Genomic DNA, 23,282 nt, shown 5'->3' with positions numbered 1-23,282 from the left:
ACTTGAACCCGGTAGGCGGTTGTTGCAGTGAGCCGAGGTCACACCACTGCACTCCAGCCTGGGTGACAGAGCAAGACTCCAGCTCAAAAAAAAAAAGTGGGTAGAGAGGGCTTCCTAGGGGAAGGGGATACTTAAGCTGAGTTTAGGAGGATATGTAAAGTGTGCTAAAAGAAGAGATGGCATTAGGAAAGGAGTTAGAGGAGTAAAAGGGGGAAATACTGTTTCAGGCAGAGGAGCAGCATGAGCAAAGGTCCTCAGTTAAGAGCTTGTCTGACTTGTTAATGGGAAAGTCCATTGTTCCATATCACCGGGGCAATGTTGGCACATATTAGTTCTGAGTTGGGGTAGATAAGGAAGGAGAGGCAGGAAAAAATGTAAGTGCAATTGACAAAGGAGTAATAGGTATTTTCTTTCTTTTCCAGGAATTTAAAACATCTTTTAAAGCTCTCTGTTCTTCATAGTTAAACCTAATTTCTCAAGTTATCTTTGGTGACAAAGAGAATGATAAAAGTTGTTTTGTCTCCTAAATCTAACAGGTGCTATTCTGCAATCTGACATGTATTTTTTTCTTTCATAAACAAAAATAAAATGCAGTAAAGTTCTTGAAGGTGCCTCGTGAATCTTATAAATACATTACATTATCTAGACATTCTGAAAAGCATAAATGAGTGATACAAGTTTATTCCACTTTCCTAGTTGGCCATTACAGGATCATCGGCATGTAGCTTTACAGTTTTCTGATCCCTTTCCTAAGATAAGACTTGTGTACCATGTCTTAAGTGTCTGCTATGATCTTAATATGTCTCCCAAAATTCATGTGTTGGAAACTTAAACCCTAGGGCAACAGTGTTGAGAGATGAGGCCTAATGGGAGGTGTTTAATTGATAAGGGCTCCACCTCCATGAATGGATTAATGCCACTATAAATAGGACTTGTGGGAGCAGGTTCACCTTTTCTTCCACCATGGGATGGCACATCAAGAAGGCCCTCACCAGATGCTGGCACCTTGATCCTGGACTTCCTGGCTTCCAGAAATGTGAGAAATAAATCTCGTTTTTAAATAAACTATCCAGTCTCAGCTATTTAGTTACAGCAGCACAAACAGTCTAAGGTAGTGTTTATTTAAGTATAGTAAGTACATCTGATGCCAACACCATTGGTAGAAATACTTTTTGGAAACTGAGAAACTGGTATAAAAGCCTTGACATGTAATGGGAAACACATTGGGTAGTGAGATGGGGGTATGTAATATGCGGGATAATGAATCCTCCCTGCAAGATGTTCACCTACTAATCCCCTAAACCTGTGGATATGTTACCTTACACACAAAATGGTGACTTTGCAGATATGATTAAATCGATAATCTTAAAATGGGAAGATTATGTTGAACTATCCTTGATTATCCATTAGAGCCCAATATATTCACGAAGGTCCTTCTAAGAGGGAGACAGGAGGATTACTGTCAGAAAGAGAGTTTGAAGATGCTCTGCTGCAGGCTTTGAAGAAAGAGGAAGCAGCCATGAGTCAAGTGGACTCTAGAGACTAGAAAATACAAAGACATAGACCCCCACAAGAGCTTCCAGAAGGAATGCCTTGATTTTAGCCCATTGAAAACCTGTTTTGGACTTCTGACCTCAAGAATTGTAACAGAATACATTTGTGTTGTTTGAGGCCAGTAAGTTTTTCATAATTTGTTAGAGCAGCAATAGGAAACCAACACAGGGTGTCAGAGTCTTCTGGGTAAGAGTTTACCTCTGCACTTTTGTCTGAAAAAGTGTCTGTCTCACCTCTAGAACTAACTTCCTCATTATGGAGCATCCGACAATAATAATAGCTAATAATTACATCGTGCTCACCATGGGCCAGGCAGTGTTCTAGGTGCTTCTAACCTATTAACACCTCATATCTCATTGCCACCTTGTGATAAGGCATGAATATTAACCCTATTTTTCTTATAAGAAAGCTAAGGCACAGAGGGGATACAGTGGTAGTAAATGATAGCTTTGGAATTTCAACTATGAATCATAACCCCCGTGCATTGATCCAAAATGTTTGCCTTTACACAAAGTCAAGGTCTAAGGGCCAATTGTCACTGCATTCCTTCCTCGCATCCTTATGTTGCATGGTTTTTCTCACATTTAATATACCATGTATCTTCTCTCTGATCTTCTCACATTTTGAAATAAATGAAAACATTATGAAAATAAATCCCTGAAATACCAGCCTTTAGACCTTCATAGAAAGTGTCCAATCAAATTTCCCATAAAGAATATTAATTATGCTCAAATGAGGAACAGAGCAGAGCCTGGCAAATCCCTGCAGATGTGGCGGGATGGCCATTGTGCCAGCGTAGACTCCATGCCTTTGTCTTCATGGGCTATCTTAGGAGAACTGTTTGTGACTCTCCTGGGGAATTCCAAAGGTGGGAAATGGAAAGGTTTCCTTGCTCTCACTGTGTCTTCTCAGAAAAATGAATTTTATGAACCGAACAAAATAGCCAATGCATATGATCAGTCTAGAAAAAAACAATTTCTACAGCCCAATTTTTCGGCACCAGCAGAAAATCATTTTCCTTACCAGACATCAATATTATACGGCTATTTGCCAGTAGTTACATGGCCTAATCTAAATCTACAGAGTGCTGCCCCAGTGCTCAAGGAATTTACAATAAATCATAACTAAATAATCTTACTAAGATGGTGCATGATGTTTGCAGAACAACGTGTCTGGAAATGATTGTTGGATATGTTCTTTAGCTTGGAATTTATTTTATAGTGTCCCTGAACTGCAACCAAGTTATCCGACACTACTGTTTTTCTTTCTTTCCTTCTTCTTCTTTTTTTTTTTTTTGTGTGTGACACTACTGTTTTTCTAATAGTTCCATAACCCCTTGGATACATGGCTGCTGGCCCCAGGAAGTATCTGGCCGCTTGGCTGGAGATATCTTTGCACACACACTCATACCCATGCAGTGCTGGTTTCTCTCACTGAAGAGACTTGGATGGGATGTGAAACTATAAATCTCAAACCCAGGCAATAAGATCATTTAATCACTTGTTTAGAAATTTATTTTCAATTATAAGTCTTTCCTGGTTAGTGTCATAGATTATTTGAAAAAAAATCTTGCAAGAAAAACTAAACCTTGAGTCCTCTTCCAGTGTGTCTCTTTATTTCATCATAGTCTGATTATTATCAGAGCTTTGGATATACACTAATGGTAGAAATGATGTAAGAATCATAAAAGTGAATGCAAAAACTCTTCTCTTTGGTGTTTAGATGAACAGTCACTTCATAAAGATCGCAAGGACTACACAGACACTGCGTGAGTCAAAAGCAGGAGGAAGGGGAATCCTTCCTCTACTCAAATTGCCCTCCTACTCAAGAAAATATGGAAATTTTGCTTCACATGATTCCTGTGATGAAAATTAATGAATTAACCCCAAATGCCCAACTTTATGTTGTACTGTGTAGATTTTATATTTTAACATTCTAATGGCTGTGTTTTCTGGTTGGTAAAAGCTAGACAAATCCCGAGCAGTATAGAGAAATCCTGTTATGATTTAGTCTTAAGCTATTTAAAATTTTCTAATCAATAGTGCAATTCTTCAAAGATATATATGTATGTATATGTGTGGGCACCATTAATCAAACAGATCTGACATAGTAACATGAGTGAACAGCTGGTCATGGCTGTAAAATAAAGCCACTCATTTTGGGATTTTTCTCACATGTCCACAGTCCAGAAATACTCACAGTACCCACAAAAATATTTCTTTATGAGTTTAGTGAGAACCTAGTAGACAAATATAAAATCACTGAAGCTATTCATTGATGCTTGAGATGAGGGCTTATATCTTTGAGAAATGAGAGGGTCACCTGGTATCTTAGTCCATTTTCACATTGCTATAAAGACATACCCAAGACTGGGTAATTTATAAAGAAAAGAGGTTTAATTTACTCACAGTTCTGCATGGCTGGGGAGGCCTCAAGAAACTTAAACTCATGGCAAAAGGGGAAGAGGCGTGTCTTACATGGCAGCAGGCGAGAGAGAGCAAGCAAGAGCAGGGAAAACTGCCTTATAAAACCATCAGATCTCGTGAGAACTCACTCACTTTCATGAGAACAGCATGGGAGAAAACGCCCCCATGATCCAGTCACGTCCCACCTAGCCTTTCTCTGGACATGGGATTATGGAGATTAGAATTCGAGACGAGATTTGGGTGGGGACGTAGAACCAAACCATATCACCTGGTCTCTCTACTTCCTGTCAAGGAGGTTAGTGGGCAGAGAGGAGGGCTACAGAGACTTCCTTTGAACAATCTCCTTTCTTTTCCAAACTACTTCTTTGACAGGCTGCTGGGTAGACTCTCTGGTCAAAGGATGGTCCCTACTTATGCTGCTAAATTGCTCGGTGACAAATTAGACAAAGCTAATGCACCAAAAAAATGAATGTAGTTATAGTAATGCTAACATCCAAATTCCTCTTTGTAAGACATAGGCCTGTCAACCTTGTCTCCATACTTCAATTCCTATTTCCACTCACATCCCTCAAGAACTTGATTTATAAACAGTGTGCCTACCATAAAATCATCACTCCCTCTATGTATTTATAGACGACTGAAGGAGTATCTTTCTTCCTTGCATGCTACCGTGGTAGAAGAGTTTTAAAAGTCCGTGCTAGGCAGAGGCAGCCCTTTCTGCCCCTTTCTGTTCTCAGTTTATTAGGAAATGGCCTGAAATTCCAGCATGATAGCAAGCTGGCATCCTCTGTGGAATGTGCAAACCATGCCTGCATCTGCCCATTACCCTAGCTCAGTGTCTCTGGGCATTTCTGCAGTTGTTCTGAAGGCTTGGCGTGTTTATCTCCCACAGGCAGCTGAACCGCCTCCCGTTTCATGAGCAGACCAGTGGAATGCAGTGGAAGAGACCCAGGCCTCCGGCCACCCAGATTAGAGAGTTTTGTGCTGAGGTCCCTATATGGTTGTGTTAGACTGAACGACAGGCTCAAGTCTGTCTTTGTTCCTTGTTTGGGAAGCAAGTGGGAGGAGAGCAGGCCAAGGGGCTATATAACCCTTCAGCTTTCAGCTTCCCTGAACGCCACCCAGTGTGGAGCAGCCCAGCCAAGCACTGTCAGGGTAAGTGGCGCCAGCCCAAGAATGTGACTTATAGATTCCAGTGGCTCTTTTAATTACCCGGTATAATAAGACATCATCTGCAGGGATTTGGCTGGGTTCATGCACTGATACTTCTGAATGAAGATTGTACTACTAAAATGATTGTAGCTTTTGGCTTTAATGATCTAACGTTAAAGACAGGGCTAATATGTAGTTTGGTATGATGGAAGGGGTAGAGAAGAATATGAAAATTTTATCAATGCATGTCATCTGTAAAATGTTCATCCTAAACAAACAGCCCAGATCTTGCAGCACAATACAGGTATGCAGGTTAGCTATGTGCAGTAAGTTATACATTTATTTGTATTTAGGCACTGGAAACTCAGATTTCTTTCTGGTTCTGGTTTGTTGTAGGGGTTTTCTTTCACTGGGCTGTATTTTTGGTGCAGCTAAGGTGTCTGGAAGTGGATTTTGGAAGTGAACAGAAGAATAGTTGCCTAGTCTTTGATTGTGCCTGAATTTGTGTATTCCCTTCTGGGTTTCCCTGGCTCTAACTGGTAGTGTCTTTTGTCGGAAATGTATATCTCTTTTTTGTTGGAAATGTGTATGTGTGACCTTACAAGTTTGGATCTACATCATTGGTCATTTGCAGCAGAGCACAGCAGGTGACCTGCTGAATTTTTCTCTGGAAAGAAAAAGGGAGGGAGCAGAGCCTGCATCTGACAGCTGTGTGTGCCTCCCGGCCGGATATCTGGTTTGCATCTCTCTCAGCTTAAAGCTCCCTTCAGCCTGGTGAGGCAAGTGTGATTGTGCAGCCAGCCCTGCCACCCCGGGCTGAGTTTCACTGCAAATCAAGGTTTGGCAGCTTCAGCCCAGACTGGAGTTTTCATGCTGAGATTTTCCTAGCATTTTGTGTTTCATGACTAAATATGGTTTGTATTTCAAGACCAATGAGCTGGGAACGGTACTGTTCTTTCCCCTCCCATCAACTCATTTTTGGCACAAGACGCACTCTAGTCAGTTGGAGCAAACCCCCTGACCCGGGTGCAGTTCCAAAAGCAGACACTCGAGCGTGTTTTACCTAATTAGGAAATGCTTTGCTCCAAACCGAACTGCTCATTCAGGTTAGAGAGGAGCTGTAAACCACTGAGCTGACTCTTTCCGGGGACACAGTGACTTCTTCAATGACAGTGCTCCTTTTGGACATTATAACATTCTTCCTAGATTTTCTTTTTCTTTTTCTTTTTTTTTTTTGGCCAAGTAAAAAACATTTTTCTGCATTCTTGCTGATGCTGAGGGCCAGTCTACTTTTTCTGAGTATAGTCAACCCCTCCTCCCAAGCCATCACTGCCCAACAAAACAGTTATTAAAAATATCCCAGCATTCATGGTAACCATACCTTCCCATTTTCAGAGACCATCCTAATTTGAAATGTTTTATCCTCTTTTCAGCCCTTACTTTTGGTTTGGAAAATGCACTTAGCACATCCATAGAGTGCCTGCTTATCCCCTGGGGCTGGCTGCTTCTGACAGATACCCCAGGCTCTTAGGCTTCTTCCCTTTTGTCTCCTTTATAGTTCTCGCCTCTTTTCTAAAGCTTCTTAATCTGCTATGAGGGAAGCCAAATCACAGGAATGCCAAAATAATTCAGCATCTGGAAAGGGAAAAGAAGGGTGGGAAAGGAAAGGGCAAGCCATTCATGAGTCTCATGTCCATTCTTGCAAGTGGAATCCACACGTTGATTATTTTTATTCTAAGCCTGGAGCAGTGTGGAAAGAAAGCAAAGGTTAGAAACAAAGAGATCTGGATAATGAAAATAATCACACAGTGATAGTAATAATAATGATGATGAAATTAGTATTTATTGAGAACTTAGAGTATCTCTGCCACTATAAATTATTTTAAACACTTTAAAAAACCCAATCTCTATAAGAACTCCATGAGGTATGTCCTGATATCATTACTGTTTTATAGTAAGGAAATTGTGGTTTAGAGATGTTAAATAACTGAAATCACACAGCTTTTAACTGTTGGAGCCTGGACTCAAATCCAGGCAGTCTGACTTCAGAGTCTAAGCTCATAATCACTGTGATCTGAAATCCTCGTTGTCCTAAATGTATCAGTTCAAGGCTCTTGGACAAGTCACTTCAACTCCTTAAGCCTTGGTTTCCTTGTCAGTTGAAGATAATATTACATGCCTTGACTTTAAAATATGTCATCTCAATTGCAGTTTTATGTTCTTTGCAAAGAGTTATTTTACATGAAGCACTGCTAAGGAAGTTTTAGGCCTTTGGCAAGATGCAGGTTTGATTTTGTGGAAATGTTTTGGCAGAACTCCAACTCTGTAATAGCTATTTTATTTCCCTACTTCTCAGACGTTTCCTTAAAAGAACTGCCTTTTTTATATGGATTTGGAGGTGCAATCAGTTCACCCATTTAGAAGAAGAAATTTTCTCAATTTGAAATCCTAATTGAGATCTCAATGCCAGGCAGATAACTCTGGGTGTCCTTCTCTTAACGGAACATTTCGACCTAATTGTGATTAGAAAAGTGGAAGAGGTCTTGAACTGGAAGCCAAGGGGTGGCTAAAGAGTACCTGATGTCTGGCTGGAGCTCTGCCTCTAATGCCCTGTGTGCCCTTGAGCAATCACTTCCTGATTTTCTTATTTGTGAAAATGAGAGCATTGGATGAAAATGTCCTCTAATATGCCTTCAATTTCTCAAATTTGTAAGTTGATAGGCTGCTCCAGCCTTTCTAATTTTATGAAAGGATCCAAGTATAAGATCCAAGTATAAAATGGGTTATTTAAAATTTTGTTTTATTACCAAAGAAATACACATTCAATATAGAAAATTTAAAAAATGACAGAACCATGGGAAAATAATTAAAAACACCTATAAAACCCACCACTTCATAATAACCTCAGTCAACATCTTGGTAAATATGATTAATCTTTTTGCAATGCATAAAAAATACATTTTTAATGAGATTTACAATGTTACTTTTTCGGACCTATTATTCTTACGTAAGAGCTACCTTTTGCTTATCCTCTTACTCTACCTTTTTAATGGCAGTAAAGTATTCTACCATATGACATATAATCCATCAGGCTCACCCTCACTTGTTGGACTGTTAGCTTAACAGTGACTTTTATTAACGGTGGATAATTGCAGCCCCTAAAATTTAAAGCACCTTCTCAGAAAATTTTATTTCAAAGCTTCTCTGAGGGTAAAGTAAAAGTCCTCATGATTCAGAAAGATTTTTCCATTAAACACTTGACCATTTTAACATTTCTAAATTTTTACATGCTGCCTGTCCCTCAAAAATCTAGCTTTTTGAAAAAATTTCAAAAAGGTATAGCATATCTAGAAAAATGTGCATTTGGGTTGATACAGAGGAAAATCTAGATGCTTCTTTAACATAAGGTAGGCAACTTGTCCCTGCAAAGATCTGGTCTCAGACTCTGGATTTCCCATCTGTGCTCTGCAGTTTGTTTATTCATTCACTGGCTCTATCCACCTTTAAAGTGCTCACAAGAACACATGATATGCCAGTCACTACACTAAGGTTGTATCAACATAGAAGTCAGAGTTTCAGAAGTCAGAGTTTCAGCTTACTGAAAGCTTATAGTGTAACTAAAGTACTTCCAGATACATGCTATATTAGATAAGGGTCAGAGGATAGCACTAGGACACAGAGGAGGGCCCCCAAACCCAGCCTTGGAGGTGGGAGTTGTCAGGTAAGTGCCACAAATGCCCAATTACAGCTGAGGCTGCTTCCTCCCTGTTTTCTATAGAATCCTGTGAAGCAGCTCCAGCTATGTGTGAAGAAGAGGACAGCACTGCCTTGGTGTGTGACAATGGCTCTGGGCTCTGTAAGGCCGGCTTTGCTGGGGACGATGCTCCCAGGGCTGTTTTCCCATCCATTGTGGGACGTCCCAGACATCAGGTGAGGAAAATTATGATTGGAACATAACAGGACACAGATTAGGTTCCTCTGTGTTCATGTTTATCCCCAGATTGTCTATCTCTTTCTGCCCAGAAGTTATGTAACCTTGTTAAAAATAGACCTCTAATGATTAAGGTCCAGGAGTAAATGCCAATTTCACATATAATGTAGACAGATTATCTGATGGGCGTCTATCAGATACAAAGTCTGCCCCTTTTTCATGTCCTTTTTGTCTAAATATAGTCATTATCATCATCATCATCATCATCAAATCATTTCATCACCATCAGAAATGCTTATACATTATCCTGATGTATACCAAAGCTACTGTTTGGAAAGAAACTAAAATAAAAGTCCAGGTCACTTAACCATACAGGGCTGATGTTAGATGAAAGCAAGCATTGATACCAAATGCAATTTTACATAATATTAGCTGTCAACAAAATATATTTGGACAGCCGCATGGTAATTTTACACATTATGTGTAAACAAAGTATTGGTGGCATCACATGGTAAAAACTCAGTAATTTCATCTCAGAAATTCTCCTTCACATCAGAAATGTAGTTTGTGCATTGAGGCTATCTGATTGATGTTTATGCCTCTCTGCTTGGGATATATTCACGAGAATAAATAATAGAAACCTCTCCCAATGAATGCAGTCTGTCTGAATTCATTGATCTTTATGCAGTGGAGATATTCTGCACAAGCCGCTATTTTATGGGTCCATAGTAGCCATGGCTGTTTTGTATTTCTAAAATAGTCACTGCAGTGCAATTTAAAATCTAGTAACAATAATTTTTTAAGAACTTCACCTTAATGATTTTTTTAAAATGCAGCTGACTAATTTAGGCAAATGTCTTAACAGTTGATTGGTATGAACTTATCCATTAGAAATCAAGCCTCAAGTGGTTATTTGTAGATGCAATGCTTTTGCTTATAATAGTTAGAAAATAATGCTCATATTCTTTTGGGTAGGTGATGACTTTAAAAGTACAGTTTAAAGGATTTATAAGACACAAAATGCCATTTAACAAATATGTAAAATTGTATACATTCTTTCAACAAATAATTATTGAGTGCCACATATGTGCCATGCAATTTGCTATAGTGATGGACAAGACAGACATGATCTCTGCCCTAAAAAAGCTCATCAAGGAACATAGGAGATAAAAATACAAAGTAAAGTTGACTTTCCCCCAACATCTCCTGTTATTTGGAGGCAATTCAGGTCTTTTTCCAATCAACTGCAGAATTTTGCTTAAGAGCATAGTGGCAATGAGACTCAATATGTTTATTGTTGCTGATAATCAGAAGAGGAACTTTTCATCTCAATGATTTAACCTTTTGTGGCTTGGCTGTAATTGTAAAAGTTTTGGGAGATGCTGACTCATAATGTGTTGAACCTTTTTAGGGGGTGATGGTGGGAATGGGACAGAAAGACAGCTACGTGGGTGACGAAGCACAGAGCAAAAGAGGAATCCTGACCCTGAAGTACCCGATAGAACATGGCATCATCACCAACTGGGATGACATGGAAAAGGTATGGGAGGTTTGCTGCAGCTTGGGCCCTCAGGATGCATAATCCCTGTGTTCTCTGATACAGAACACCACACTACTGCTGGGGAAATAACTGGATCACATTGCTCAACTGTACTTTTACTTGTTAATGTTCATTCTGGGTTATTACCCATTGAAAAAAAAAATCCTTGTAGCCATAAAAAATGATGAGTTCATGTCCTTTGTAGGGACATGGATGAAGCTGGAAACCATCATCCTCAGCAAACTATCACAAGGACAAAAAACCAAACACCGCATTTTCTAACTCATAGGTGGGAATTGAACAATGAGAACACATGGACACAGGAAGGGGAACATCACACACTGGGGACTGTTGTGGGGTGGGGGGAGGGGGAGGAATAGCATTAGGAGATATACCTAATGTAAATGACGAGTTAATGGGTGCAGCACACCAACATACATGTATACATATGTAACAAACCTGCACGTTGTGCACATGTACCCTAAAACTTAAAGTATAGTAATAATAAAATTTAAAAAAAAAAGAAAAAAAAATCCTAAAATGTTTCTTTAAAAAAAAATCCCTTGCCAGGCATGGTTGCTCACACGTGTAATCCCAACACTTTGGGAGGCCAAGGTGGGAGGATCACTTGGCCCAGGAGTTTGAGACCAGGCTGGGTAACATAGTAAGATCCTGTCTCTACAAAAAATAAATGAAATTAGCCAGGCATGGTGGCACACACCTCAGTCCCAGCTACTTGAAAATTGAGGTGGGAGGATCACTTGAGCCTGGGATATGGAGGCTGCAGTGGGCCAAGATCCTACTCCAGCCTAGGTGACAGAGTGAGATCCTATCTCAAAAAAAAGAAGAAAAAAATCCTGCAGGGCACAGTGACTCACACCTGTAATCTCAACACTGGATCACTTGAGGCCAGGAGTTTGAGACCAGCCTGAGCAACATAGCAAAACCCTGTTTCTACTGAAAAAAAAAAAAAAAAAAAAGGTTTAATTAACAGTGTGTGGTGGCATGCAACTGTAGTCCCAGCTACTCAGGAGGCTGAGGTGGTAGGATCATTCGAGCCCAGGAGTTCGAAGCTGCAGTGAGCTGATCATACCATCAGCTGTTGCACTCCAGCCTGGGCAACAGAGCAAGACTCTGTCTCTAAAGAAAAGGAAAAAAATGTCCTTGCCTATTAGGGTTTATTAACTGATTAGAGGATGATAGTTCTGTAGATGAGAAGAGTAGCCCTTTGCCACTGCAGGGAATTAATCATCTGTTGCTCATGTCAACTCTGTTGCCCTCCTAGGACAAGCAGTGCATGAGCAGCAGCTCAGAGAATAAAAACCCTCCTTTCATTTTCATCAGAGGCTGCATGGTTATCCCTCTCAGTGCAATACAGCTAAAGGGGCCTGAAATGCTGGGAGTAGCCTTAAACAGCCCATTCTTGAAAGGTTTTCATTAACTCACTCTAAACATCTAAATTAAAAATGTTTTTGTTTTCACTATAGTAAACAGGAGTGTAACATTGCAGATTTGGTATATTTCTGAATGCCTCTCCACACACTGAAGCACAAGAGCCACTGAAAAAAGCTATATGATAAATATTTTAAAAATTATTTATCTGTGTTGCATTACATGAGGCCTTATCTCCCAGACACTTAATAAAAGAGCTAATGAGAAGAAGAGCTAAATTCTAAGATTTTGATGTTTGGTCATTAAACATTACAGACACCAGTGATCAGAGAAAAAAACAGAAGAAATAATGAGAAAGTGACATACAAAATTTTAAATGCAGCAAGATATATCAGAATCACAACATCTGGCCTTTTATTTATCTATCGGCTCACTACTACTACTACACACACAATTTATCACTTAAAAGAAAAATACATAATGTTGTTAGAATTTATCAGCAGTAATGCTTCAAGCTCTGTCTTTCTACAAAAATTTCATATCAGTAGGTTTGCTTGAGGATTCTAGATTTGGTAAGATTGCAGTTTGCACAGAGAAAAAGATATCAATATCAATAGGAAAATATTCTTTTAGAATTTCTCCATGGAGCTGACAACATCTTAGAATGTATCGTCCTAGAGAGAGACTATTGGAAGAAAAAACTTTCCTTATTTCTAAAATTTAAATTCAAAGTATCTTCTGGTGGGGACGAAGAGAGAGAGAGGAGAAAGGTTGCTTGCTGTGACTGGCAGGATTTTTTGAGCAGTCTGCTGCTTTCACTCCACTAAAGAAACAAAACTTTCAGAAGTTTCATTTCCCTTCTATAAACCACAAATCCAAAACAAAAGAAAGTGGAATAAGATAGTCTTTAAAGCTAATCTTGGTTTTGCTAATTTATAAGCTTTCACCAGCAGTTCTTGTTTTGCTCTGTTTTGATTTTGAGTGAATCTCATATTCCTGGCTCTGGTGGAGAATTTTCATGCTTTTAAAGATTAATTAATTTAGTCCTTTTTGCAATGGTTTGTTCTTTTCGGCATCTAGGAATTAAAGAAAGTGCTCAACCATAAATAAATGTAGTTATGTCCAAAGTACCTTCACATAGACACACTATACACAGGCGTGGGCCTTTTGGAAACACCTGAAGGCCAAATGTCTGACTGTGAGTGGAAGATCCAGAGTGTGCTGATAGAGGAAGCTTTTCTCATCCCTCGAGAGCAAAGAGGGTGATGGAGGCAAGAGTCAGAGAGCCCTGTTCTCTTCTTCATGTACACTGCAGAGGGCAACTTCTCTAGAAGCATTAAAAGTGTCAATTAGGTTTTCAAGTAAGCGTCATTTATTCATATATACATTCGTCTTTTTATTTACAAAATTAAATCATTTTCCCATGAACATTAAAATGGGAAGAGAGAACAAAGAAAATAGAGCTGAATAATAATAACATTGATTCTGGACCAGACACTGGGCTGGACAATAACTCGAGGGTTACCTTATTTATTTACACAAAGACCCAATGAGGTACACACTAATTATTTTCATCTCCCTATTACCAATCATGAGACTGAAGCTGAGAAGGGTTAAAAACTTGCCTAAGCTCACACAACTAAGAAGTGTCCGAGCTGGGCTTTGAACCCAAGGTTTGATCAAGGGTTGTGCCCTTAACCGCTACACCATCCTGCCTCACAGATCTGGGTTAGGGATTCTGCTCAGTCACTTAGTAGATGTGAATCCTTTGGGAAGGTACTTACACACTTTGAGCTTCAGTCTCTGCATCTATAAAACCATGGACACATGCATGAGTACTTGTAGCATTTCCTTTGGTCTTGGTTTCAAGTAGCTTCTGGTCCCTTTTTGGGAAATGCAGGACCTCATGACAGCACATCATTGTGTTTCTCCTCTGTCCCCCAACTCACTAGATCTGGCACCACTCTTTCTACAATGAGCTTCGTGTTGCCCCTGAAGAGCATCCCACCCTGCTCACGGAGGCACCCCTGAACCCCAAGGCCAACCGGGAGAAAATGACTCAAGTAAGTATGCTACCCCAGCACACAACACTTTGGGGTCTGGGGAAACTTCTGTTAGAAGGAGGCTATGCAGGACAGCAGAGAGAAGGCCGGAGCTAGGAGTCCACCAACAGACTAACAGCCTTCAGTGAACTCAGGGATCCCAAAGGACAGGAACAGCTTGAAAGTACTTGCATCCTTCCTGCAGGGACCAGCCCTTTGCCTCCAAAAGCAATAGGAAATTTAAAAGATTTCATTGAGAAGGGGCCACGTTTAAGTTATAATGTCTAAGGAGAAGTCACTTCAAAATGCAGCATCACATACAATAGGAATTTGGGTTCTAGAGTCAGACATATCTAGGTTTGAAAACTGGATCTGCCACTTATCAGTTATGTGACCTTAAAGAACTCCGTTAATTTCTCAGAGCCTCAGTTTCCTTGTCTATAAGTTGGGAGTAATATTAATACTATCATTTTTCCAAGGATTGATGTGAACATTAATGAGGTGAAATGACAGATGTGTATCATGGTTCCTAATAAACATCCAAAATATAGTAGTTACTATTGTCATTATTATTACTTGTTTGAAGCTAAAGACCTCACAATAGAATCCCATCCAGTCCACCAGACAGAGCTCTGAGTTTTCTAGTTTGGATGAGCTATTAAATAACAACATCTAGTGTCAATTCTATACTTGTTATGGTCAAGTACTAGGCTCAGCGTTTTACATTCATTGTCTCTTTAAGTTCTAGCAATGTGAAGCAGGAACTATGATTATATTGACTACATAAATGAAGAAATTGAGGCTCAGATACATTAAGTAATTCTCCCAGGGTCACACAGCTAGAACTGGCAGAGCCTGGGATTGATCCACGATCTTCCAGCATTGGAGAATCATAAATGTAAATAACTGCAAGGCCTTTTCCTCAGAAGAGCTCCTGGTGCTTGCACCAACCCACTAGCACTTGTTCTCTACAGGGGAACATCTGTGGGCCTGGGAATCACTGCGTGTCACAAGAGATATTGCTTCTGATGAATTATTGTTCCTGTCAGTGGTGTGAAGGCAAAAAAAAAAAATGGTTGGAAATTATGGCTCACTAGCAAATGATGTCAGACATTCTAGTTAACAGAGTAGGAAGGGTCTTACAGATGGAGAAATGAAGACCCACGGACATCTCCGGATGCACAAACTTCTCACAAGTGACCTGGAGGGTCTTGGTTCTAATCTTGTCCCTGGACTGCACCAACTGGGGCACTGACATTCTATATGGTCCTCTATTACCGTTGGGCCGGTCCTGTCTTCCAGGAATCAGGGCCTCTCCCACTGCAACCAGAATGGCCTCAGATTCTAGGGTTAGCATTGACCCAGCAACTACATAAAAAAGTGGAATAGATTAAATAGAACCTCAGACAAATCACAAAAATGGGGCTAATCCCAGCCAGCCTGAGCTTCAGATATAAAAGTTCTCTTTCTTTATACCAGAGAAATCGAAACCTGGATGTTGTCTTCTCTTTTTCTTCTGGCTTTGACATAGTTAACAAGCCCTAGGATGTCTGCACTGGAAAAATGGGAGATCTCATTTAGTCCAAACTCCTCCTCTGTTTATAGTTAAGAGACCTGGAATGAAGCCACTATTAATCAACTATTAGTTTGGTGACTATTAGTCAAAGCCAGGACCAGAGCCAGAAGCTAGACTTTCCTTTCCCCTGGCCAAACCTTGTGTGCACACTGCTTCTTCCCCTCCCCACCCTGTCAGGCCATTGATGTGATGGCTCCCCATTCACACCTTCGTTTCTCCTCTTTAACGTGACCAAGGCTGTTCTGAACCTCCTTACTTTGGCCTCCTCTGCCCAGAACAGGTCAGGCCCCTCTGCATCCATCAACCAGGTGTGCTCTTCTGACCATTCTTTGTCAGATGGGCACCTTCACTAACTCAGCTCTTTGGATTGCTTTGCAGATTATGTTTGAGACTTTCAATGTCCCAGCCATGTATGTGGCTATCCAGGCGGTGCTGTCTCTCTACGCCTCTGGACGCACAACTGGTAGGTGACTGGGCAGGACAGCAAGCTGGTCGGAGCGCACTGCCAGAGATGGGATTGAATGGTCATTAACACGTGGGGGTGACGGACTGGAGTTGAGTTAGAATGGACATGGCTGAACCCAGCCCTAAAAGATCTTCTAGTGTTCAAAATAAGCCCTTGATCTCATATTTCTAGCAGAACTTTTTTCTACTGTTTTCGTCTTCCTGTTCTTTACTTTTTTTCATCTTCCCCGAGCCCTGTCCCACCTCACCTCTCCTATCACATGCCCTGTTTTCTCTTTTTAAATAAGAGGCTCAGAAATTCCCTCTCCCCCAAGGCTTCCCTCTACTTGGCCAGCAAGTAACCACATGCCAGCTGCCATGGTGACTTATCACGCCCAATTGTCTCCCAGGCATCGTGCTGGACTCTGGAGATGGTGTCACCCACAATGTCCCCATCTATGAGGGCTATGCCTTGCCCCATGCCATCATGCGTCTGGATCTGGCTGGCCGAGATCTCACTGACTACCTCATGAAGATCCTGACTGAGCGTGGCTATTCCTTCGTTACTACTGGTGAGGCCTGTGGGAGATAAGGGGGAGAGGGGAGCAGTGTGTTGCTCAGTAACTTTCAGGACCATCCTCACTATCCAAGGAGATGATGGGATGAAGATTTGCAAATGGCAAGGCCTGGCTCTAATGCACAGAGCAAAGCACATCTTTCTTTGCTGTGTGAAGTTGCAAAATGATTACACTATTTCCTTGAGGAGAACAGTTATAGACACTCAGTGTTATGCATTAGTCAGTGTTGTATAATTGATCTTTTTTTAATCCCCTCCATTAGCAAATAGAAGAAGATTGTGCAGAGACTGAAGATGGCATGGTGTGGTGATTGGCAGGAGACATTGTGATAGGACTCGAGTCCCAACTCTGCTACTCAGTAGCTCTGTGAGCTTGGACAAGTTAACCAACCATAGTCTCTTTATTTGTAAAATGGGGATAATAATAGATCCTATATCACATGATTGTTATGAGTATTAAATGGAAGAATGCATGTGGAATACTTGACACAGAGTAAGCATTCAATAATTGTTAGCTATTAACAGTGATACATATTAATAGCTAACACAGTGACATATGTGTATTCAGATTCTAAGCCGGTGCACCCAGTCCTCCCTCACAAGAGGAAGGTGTCAGCATTGCCAGAAACATTGTATGTCCTCAGTGCTGGTGGCTCCAGCTACCTGTCCTCCCCTTAGCAATTTGGTATTGTCCAAACATTTAGGTTTCTGAACATGTCTGAGGCTTATTTTATGCTCCAAATTTGAGGCTTGAGACTTGAACCCTGCCAATGTTAAAGTCTCCACTTGCAATATGAAGTTGAATAATTGCATTCCTCCTCTGCTCCCTACAAAGAAACCCAAGATGCGTCTAAAAGGTTCCCAGAGCCTCAGATATAACTAATAGCCTAGAAATTCAGAGAGCAGAAGTCTGAAAGGTCTCTCCCTGCCCACTTCTTCCATATCTCGTTCAGTATGCACCACTGAAACCTTCTGGACTAGGCCTGGTCCTGAGACAGCACCACCTCTTTCCTGGAGGGTGAGAAATGTGCCAAAGGTTTGAACTGCTATCTACTGGCCCAGGCAACAGGATCTCAGACTTTTCAAAAATTGTGAGGCCCCTGAGGAGCTGATTCAGCATAAGATACCCTGGTTAACTGAAAATACAATATAACAAACTTTCTGTCATAAAATAATTATAACACAGAGTAGTTATCCTGCCCACCCACCCCAAAAAATGTTATGGTACAAAAGGATCCCCTACTGTGTGCCTTTCTCTAGCTAGCTCATTTTATTCTTGTTATGCATTTCCCAGACAATGCATGCTGAGGGCCTACTATGCATGAGACACTGTCCTGGGAACAGAGGTGGTTCCCTGGTGGCCCTACTATGTCATTATCATTGTTGATTTTGGATTGCAGACTATTGAACTGACACATTTTTTGATGGCACATGTCTTGAGGGAGAGACTGCAGTAGGGCAGGTGAATCTTTGCCACCTGTGCAGACCCTAATGTTTGCCACAATGTTTGTATCTGGTTGACAGCTGAGCGTGAGATTGTCCGGGACATCAAGGAGAAACTGTGTTATGTAGCTCTGGACTTTGAAAATGAGATGGCCACTGCCGCATCCTCATCCTCCCTTGAGAAGAGTTACGAGTTGCCTGATGGGCAAGTGATCACCATCGGAAATGAACGTTTCCGCTGCCCAGAGACCCTGTTCCAGCCATCCTTCATCGGTAGGCAACAAACGCCCTTTTCCTGGGAAGGGGAGTCATTGTCTTCTTCCATATCAAGCCAGCCTCCAGAACATGGAGACAAGTGACGGTTGCCCCAAGACCAAAAGCATTTCTAAACCAGAAAAAGGGAAAGTGCCACATTTTCAAGGTGAGAAGACATAATGAGGCCAGGAAAGAGGTTTTCTTCCTAAGAAAACACTACCTATGTTGCAGTTAAGCCCAAAGCATTCATGGTGTATGATGAAAGAATTAAATAATGCCTGTGCTTTGGAGACAGTGGAAAGGGTAGCAAGGGTGTGCTGAATGCTGAGAATTCGGGAATGCTGGGGGAGAGAAAAATAGAAGAGCACTCAAAGTGAGTCTGTTCCTACATTCACATTGTCTTGGAGAGACAGGTTTGCATAGTTGTTTACAGAGGCAGGCTCTGAGAGGGGTGAGCCTGGGTTTCAGTCTTAGTTCTCTTGATCTTGGGAAAGTCACTTAACCTCCCAACTAGTCTCCTCATGTATAAAGTGGAGACTGTAATATTACTTATGTCCTAGGATGGCTGTGAGAATTACAGGAGATAGATAAAGAGCACTTAGCCCACTGCCTGGCAAAAGCAAGCATTCAATAATTATCAGATATCACTAGTAATTAATAATCAGGTAGTGCTATTGTTAACGTTATCATTACATCACAGCACTGCAGAAGATGAAAGGGCACCTAGAGGTTTTTTGAAAACACCTGCATCAGAAATTAACAAAAGTCCAGACCCCCACCCCCACCCCAAAAAAATGTTAGCAAGATTGGAAAAATGAGCCTTTTCCAATAGGATAAAAAATAGAATAAGTTTCCCTGATAATCCAGCCCCATTAGCTTTGGGGGCTGGGGCAGATGCAACGTAGCTGTTAAATGGAGACCTGGGAGAGCTCTGAAGAGTTGTTGCAACATTGGCTCAGCGTGGAAGCTTTGCAGGGAATCGGAAGGCTTCACCCCTTATTTAAACCACATGGAGTGAGTAGTGAGTCTATTAAAAAATCAGTGATACCTGTTGTAGCCCGCACCTCAGGATGCTGCAGCAGGCCTTCCTCATTAGAAGGCAGGCAGGAAGACATAGAGCATAACAAGGCCCTTTTGTCTCTCAGACAGGTGGTTCCTAGATTATTATGTCTTCCCAGCCTCAGTCCACTGCAAGATCATCCAGACGTTCAAGTATGGTCTTCCATGTCTAGCCTGGGTTTTACTCTCCACTTAAGGACCATGGCCTGTGTCTCTTTTCCAGGGATGGAGTCTGCAGGCATCCATGAAACCACCTACAACAGCATCATGAAGTGTGATATTGACATCAGGAAGGACCTCTATGCTAACAATGTCCTATCAGGGGGCACCACTATGTACCCTGGCATTGCCGACCGAATGCAGAAGGAGATCACGGCCCTAGCACCCAGCACCATGAAGATCAAGGTACTGTTCAGTGACAGACCCAGTGGCAATGCTGCCAGCAGTGTCAGCCCTATAACCACAGATAAGAACTCTTCAGAGACTGTATTTTGGTGACATGCAATTGTGGGTTTTAGGGGTAGGTAGTGGACACAAATCTCATATTTTACAGGATGTAAGTCAATCTAGTTCATAAGAAAAATTGAGTTACTTTATATAAAATTTGATCTCTATTTATCCTTGTCTATCAGCTACTTTCAGTAGCTGCAGTCAAGGTCAACAGAGCTCCCCACATGCTCATCTCTCTTTAAAATATGCATTTTGTTGTTTTTTCTCGACACAAAAAATAGTGCATCATGCATGTAACACATTTTTTAAAAATACAGATGACCTAGACTTATTTCTGAAGAACTTCAAACACTGTAGATTTAGGAGGAGCTTACACTCTTCCTCCACTACTAACCTCAATCCTGTGGCCAAGAATTCAAATTTTATCCTCATTCCTCTGTCTAGCACATCTTTTGGTACCGGTGCTCAAAAGCACAGAATGACTCCAGGATGACTAAGCTCAGTCCCTGAGCCACCCAGGACCCCTGTATGTGGTGTGAATGTTGAGCCCTAGTGAAGGGAACTCAGGGATTAAATGGAGATAATTCTTTGGAGGCAAACTTAACCTGTGGCTGGTCACTTCTCAAAGGTTATTATCACTCTCTGAAGTCAGAAGGCCACACTTGGGACCCTCTGACCCATGTCACAGGAAGTAGAGGGGCAATTCTAGTGCAGTTCACACACGTGGGTATTTAAACAAATTATCTCCTCTTTGCACTCCCTTCTGTTTTTAGAAGGAGTATGCAGCTAACACTAGAGAGTGTGCTAGACTGAAACATGCACACTTTCTCTCTCCATGATAGGCTCTGGCTAGTCCTGCCCTAAAAGACTTCAGCATGAGAGAAGAGAGACTGTTTTCCAACAGGGTTTGTGTTTCTTGGATGCCATTCTGATCAGCTCTTACCCGCCTTCCACACAAGAGGGAGGTGAATGAAGCCAGTAGCTGGGCTCACTACTGAGTTGATCTCATGAGGGTCGATAACAGAAAGAGGCTATTGCTAGAGTTGGGCAGTTCCTAGTTCTCTAAACTTGGTTTCTTGAATAGAAATGAATGTGAAACTCTGGGCCCCGATGTAATGAGATAGTATAGAGAACCAAGAAAAACCTGGGACAATAAGATGATAACATTTGGCAAAAACGAAACTGGATGAGAGACCTATGGGAACTCCCATAGAATTTGTCATAGGCTGTTCTTGCACTGCTATAAAGAAATACCTAAGACTTGGGTAATTTGTAAAGAAAAGAGGTTCAACTGGCTCACAGTTCAGCAGGCTGTACAGGAAGCATAGCTCTAGCATCAGCTTCTGGGAAGGCCTCAGTCTCAGAAAGCTTCGAATCATGGTGGAAGGCGCAGCAGGGGCAGACACCTCACATGGCAAAAGCAGGGGCAACAGAGAGGGCAGGGGTGGGGGGAGGGTGCCACACACTTTGAAATAACCAGATTTCATGTGAACTCGGAAGAAGAGCTCACTTATCACCAAGGAGATGTCCTAAGCCATTCATGAGAGATCCACCCCCGTGATCAAAACACCTCCTACCAGGCCCCACCTCCAACACTGGGGATTACATCTCAACATGAGATTTGGAGGAGATATCCAAACTATACTAAATTCTTTACAACTTTTCTGAAAATCTAAAATTGTTCCAAAATAAAAAGGTTATTTTTAAAACCAAACCAAAACATAAAACCACCTGGGAGAACCCAGGTTTGAATATCAGATCTGACACTGATATAACTGATATAACCAGGTGTTACCTGGGCCAGTTACTTAAACTGTCTCAGCCTCTGTTTCCTCATATGTAATATGGGAGTAATTTAAGACTTATTCTTCAAGATGTTTATGAGAATCAAATGAGATAACACATGTAAAATGCTTAGCATAGTGTCTGGCATATAATTACATGCTCAGTAAATATCAGTACTTTGTATTAAGAAGTAAATGCTCAGAAGATAAAGATTAAACTGGTTAGCCAGTTTTCACTGTTCTCTGTGCCTAAACCATTCATTTATTTAAGAAACATGAGCATGCCTTGCAGGTTAGGCCTGTGCACTGGGAAAGGCCAACCAGTGCAGCTTAAGAGGCACCTATTGCAAGGGAATGTCCCCAGCAGGGGACCCTGAGTCCCCCAATGTTAAACAGAGCATCTGGGTGAAAAGTGGTAGTTCACTTCACCACGTGGAAACACATTTGTATACTAAGTCCTAGCACAATTAAAACTTCTCCTTTGAATAGGCTAGGGTTTGTTTCTACAGAAAGTGTATCGTGTTGAATTCTGAGGCAGAGTTCATGGAAATCAGAGGCATTGCCAGGGTTCTTAAGTGGGGGCCATGGCTGGATTTGGAGCCAACTTTCAGTTTGCTCAATAATGTGGTCGAAGAGTTACAGGTGAGAAAAACGAATGTGCTTACTGAAGAATTTCTAAATCCATGGCTCCCTCTGGCGGTCCTGCCAAGAACATGACACAATTAGGACACAATTGGCATCTAACAGACAAGCCTGTGTCCCTGCTGAACAAGAAACTAGGCCATGGTAGAACATCCAGGCTCTGTCCTACGGCACTAACGACTGCACTAATGATGACATTAATGACCATTCTTTTTCATCTTGACTGACAGATCATTGCCCCTCCGGAGCGCAAATACTCTGTTTGGATCGGTGGCTCCATCCTGGCCTCTCTGTCCACCTTCCAGCAGATGTGGATCAGCAAACAGGAATACGATGAAGCCGGGCCTTCCATTGTCCACCGCAAATGCTTCTAAAACACTTTCCTGCTCCTCTCTGTCTCTAGCACACAACTGTGAATGTTCTGTGGAATTATGCCTTCAGTTCTTTTCCAAATCATTCCTAGCCAAAGCTCTGACTCGTTACCTATGTGTTTTTTAATAAATCTGAAATAGGCTACTGGTAACTTCTTGCGTTGGCCTCCGATCAATACTCGACTGATACCATTTGTTAGGTTGACCTCACCCGTTACAGGATGGCTCCCTCTAGTGGTCCAGCTGAGCACATGGCAATTAGGATGGATATGTTTCTCAGGCAAAGGGTAGAATCACATTACCTGAAGTGGGGAGCTGCACTTCGGTTCTGTAAAGAGGAATAATTTGAGAATACATTGGAGATTTTAAAAAATAACATGGATTAAAGTGTATCAATGGGATAATCTACAGTACCTCACAACTTGCAAAGTGATTATATTACTTTACACTCATAACCCCAGTACTGGTAACCTGATGGGTGAAAAGAAAATAATTACACACACACACACACGTATATATACACATATACACACATATATATGTATGTGTGTGTGTACATATATATATGTATGTGTGTATATATATATGTGTGTGTGTGTGTGTGTGTGTGTGTATTAGAGATAAGGTCTCACTCTGTCACCCAG

The 23,282-nt window shown here is 41.3% G+C and overlaps 1 protein-coding gene across 1 annotated transcript; it reads left to right on the top strand.

Moving 5' to 3' along the window:
• Positions 1-5,026: 5,026 nt before the first annotated feature.
• ACTA2 (actin alpha 2, smooth muscle) lies at positions 5,027-22,790 on the top strand. The gene is made up of 9 exons (XM_001141780.6): positions 5,027-5,135; positions 8,911-9,062; positions 10,475-10,603; positions 13,948-14,058; positions 15,992-16,076; positions 16,468-16,629; positions 18,159-18,350; positions 19,615-19,796; positions 22,498-22,790. The coding sequence occupies exons 2-9, from the start codon at positions 8,934-8,936 to the stop codon at positions 22,639-22,641; spliced, it is 1,134 nt and encodes a 377-aa protein (XP_001141780.1). The 5' UTR covers positions 5,027-5,135; positions 8,911-8,933; the 3' UTR covers positions 22,642-22,790.
• The last annotated feature ends 492 nt before the right edge of the window (positions 22,791-23,282 follow it).

This window comes from Pan troglodytes, chromosome 8 (genome assembly GCF_028858775.2).
Source record: "Pan troglodytes isolate AG18354 chromosome 8, NHGRI_mPanTro3-v2.0_pri, whole genome shotgun sequence".
Taxonomy (NCBI): Eukaryota; Metazoa; Chordata; class Mammalia; order Primates; family Hominidae; genus Pan; species Pan troglodytes.
The sequence above is the reverse complement of the archived record's forward strand: the minus strand, read 5'-3'. Positions and strand labels throughout refer to the sequence as shown.

Bases quoted from the DNA above. Each gene is read 5' to 3' on its own strand.
- ACTA2 (XM_001141780.6), top strand. From the start codon at position 8,934: ATGTGTGAAGAAGAGGACAGCACTGCCTTGGTGTGTGACAATGGCTCT. The intron at 16,630-18,158 runs GTGAGGCCTGTG...TCTGGTTGACAG, and splicing joins CTATTCCTTCGTTACTACTG to CTGAGCGTGAGATTGTCCGG. The intron at 18,351-19,614 runs GTAGGCAACAAA...TCTCTTTTCCAG, and splicing joins GTTCCAGCCATCCTTCATCG to GGATGGAGTCTGCAGGCATC.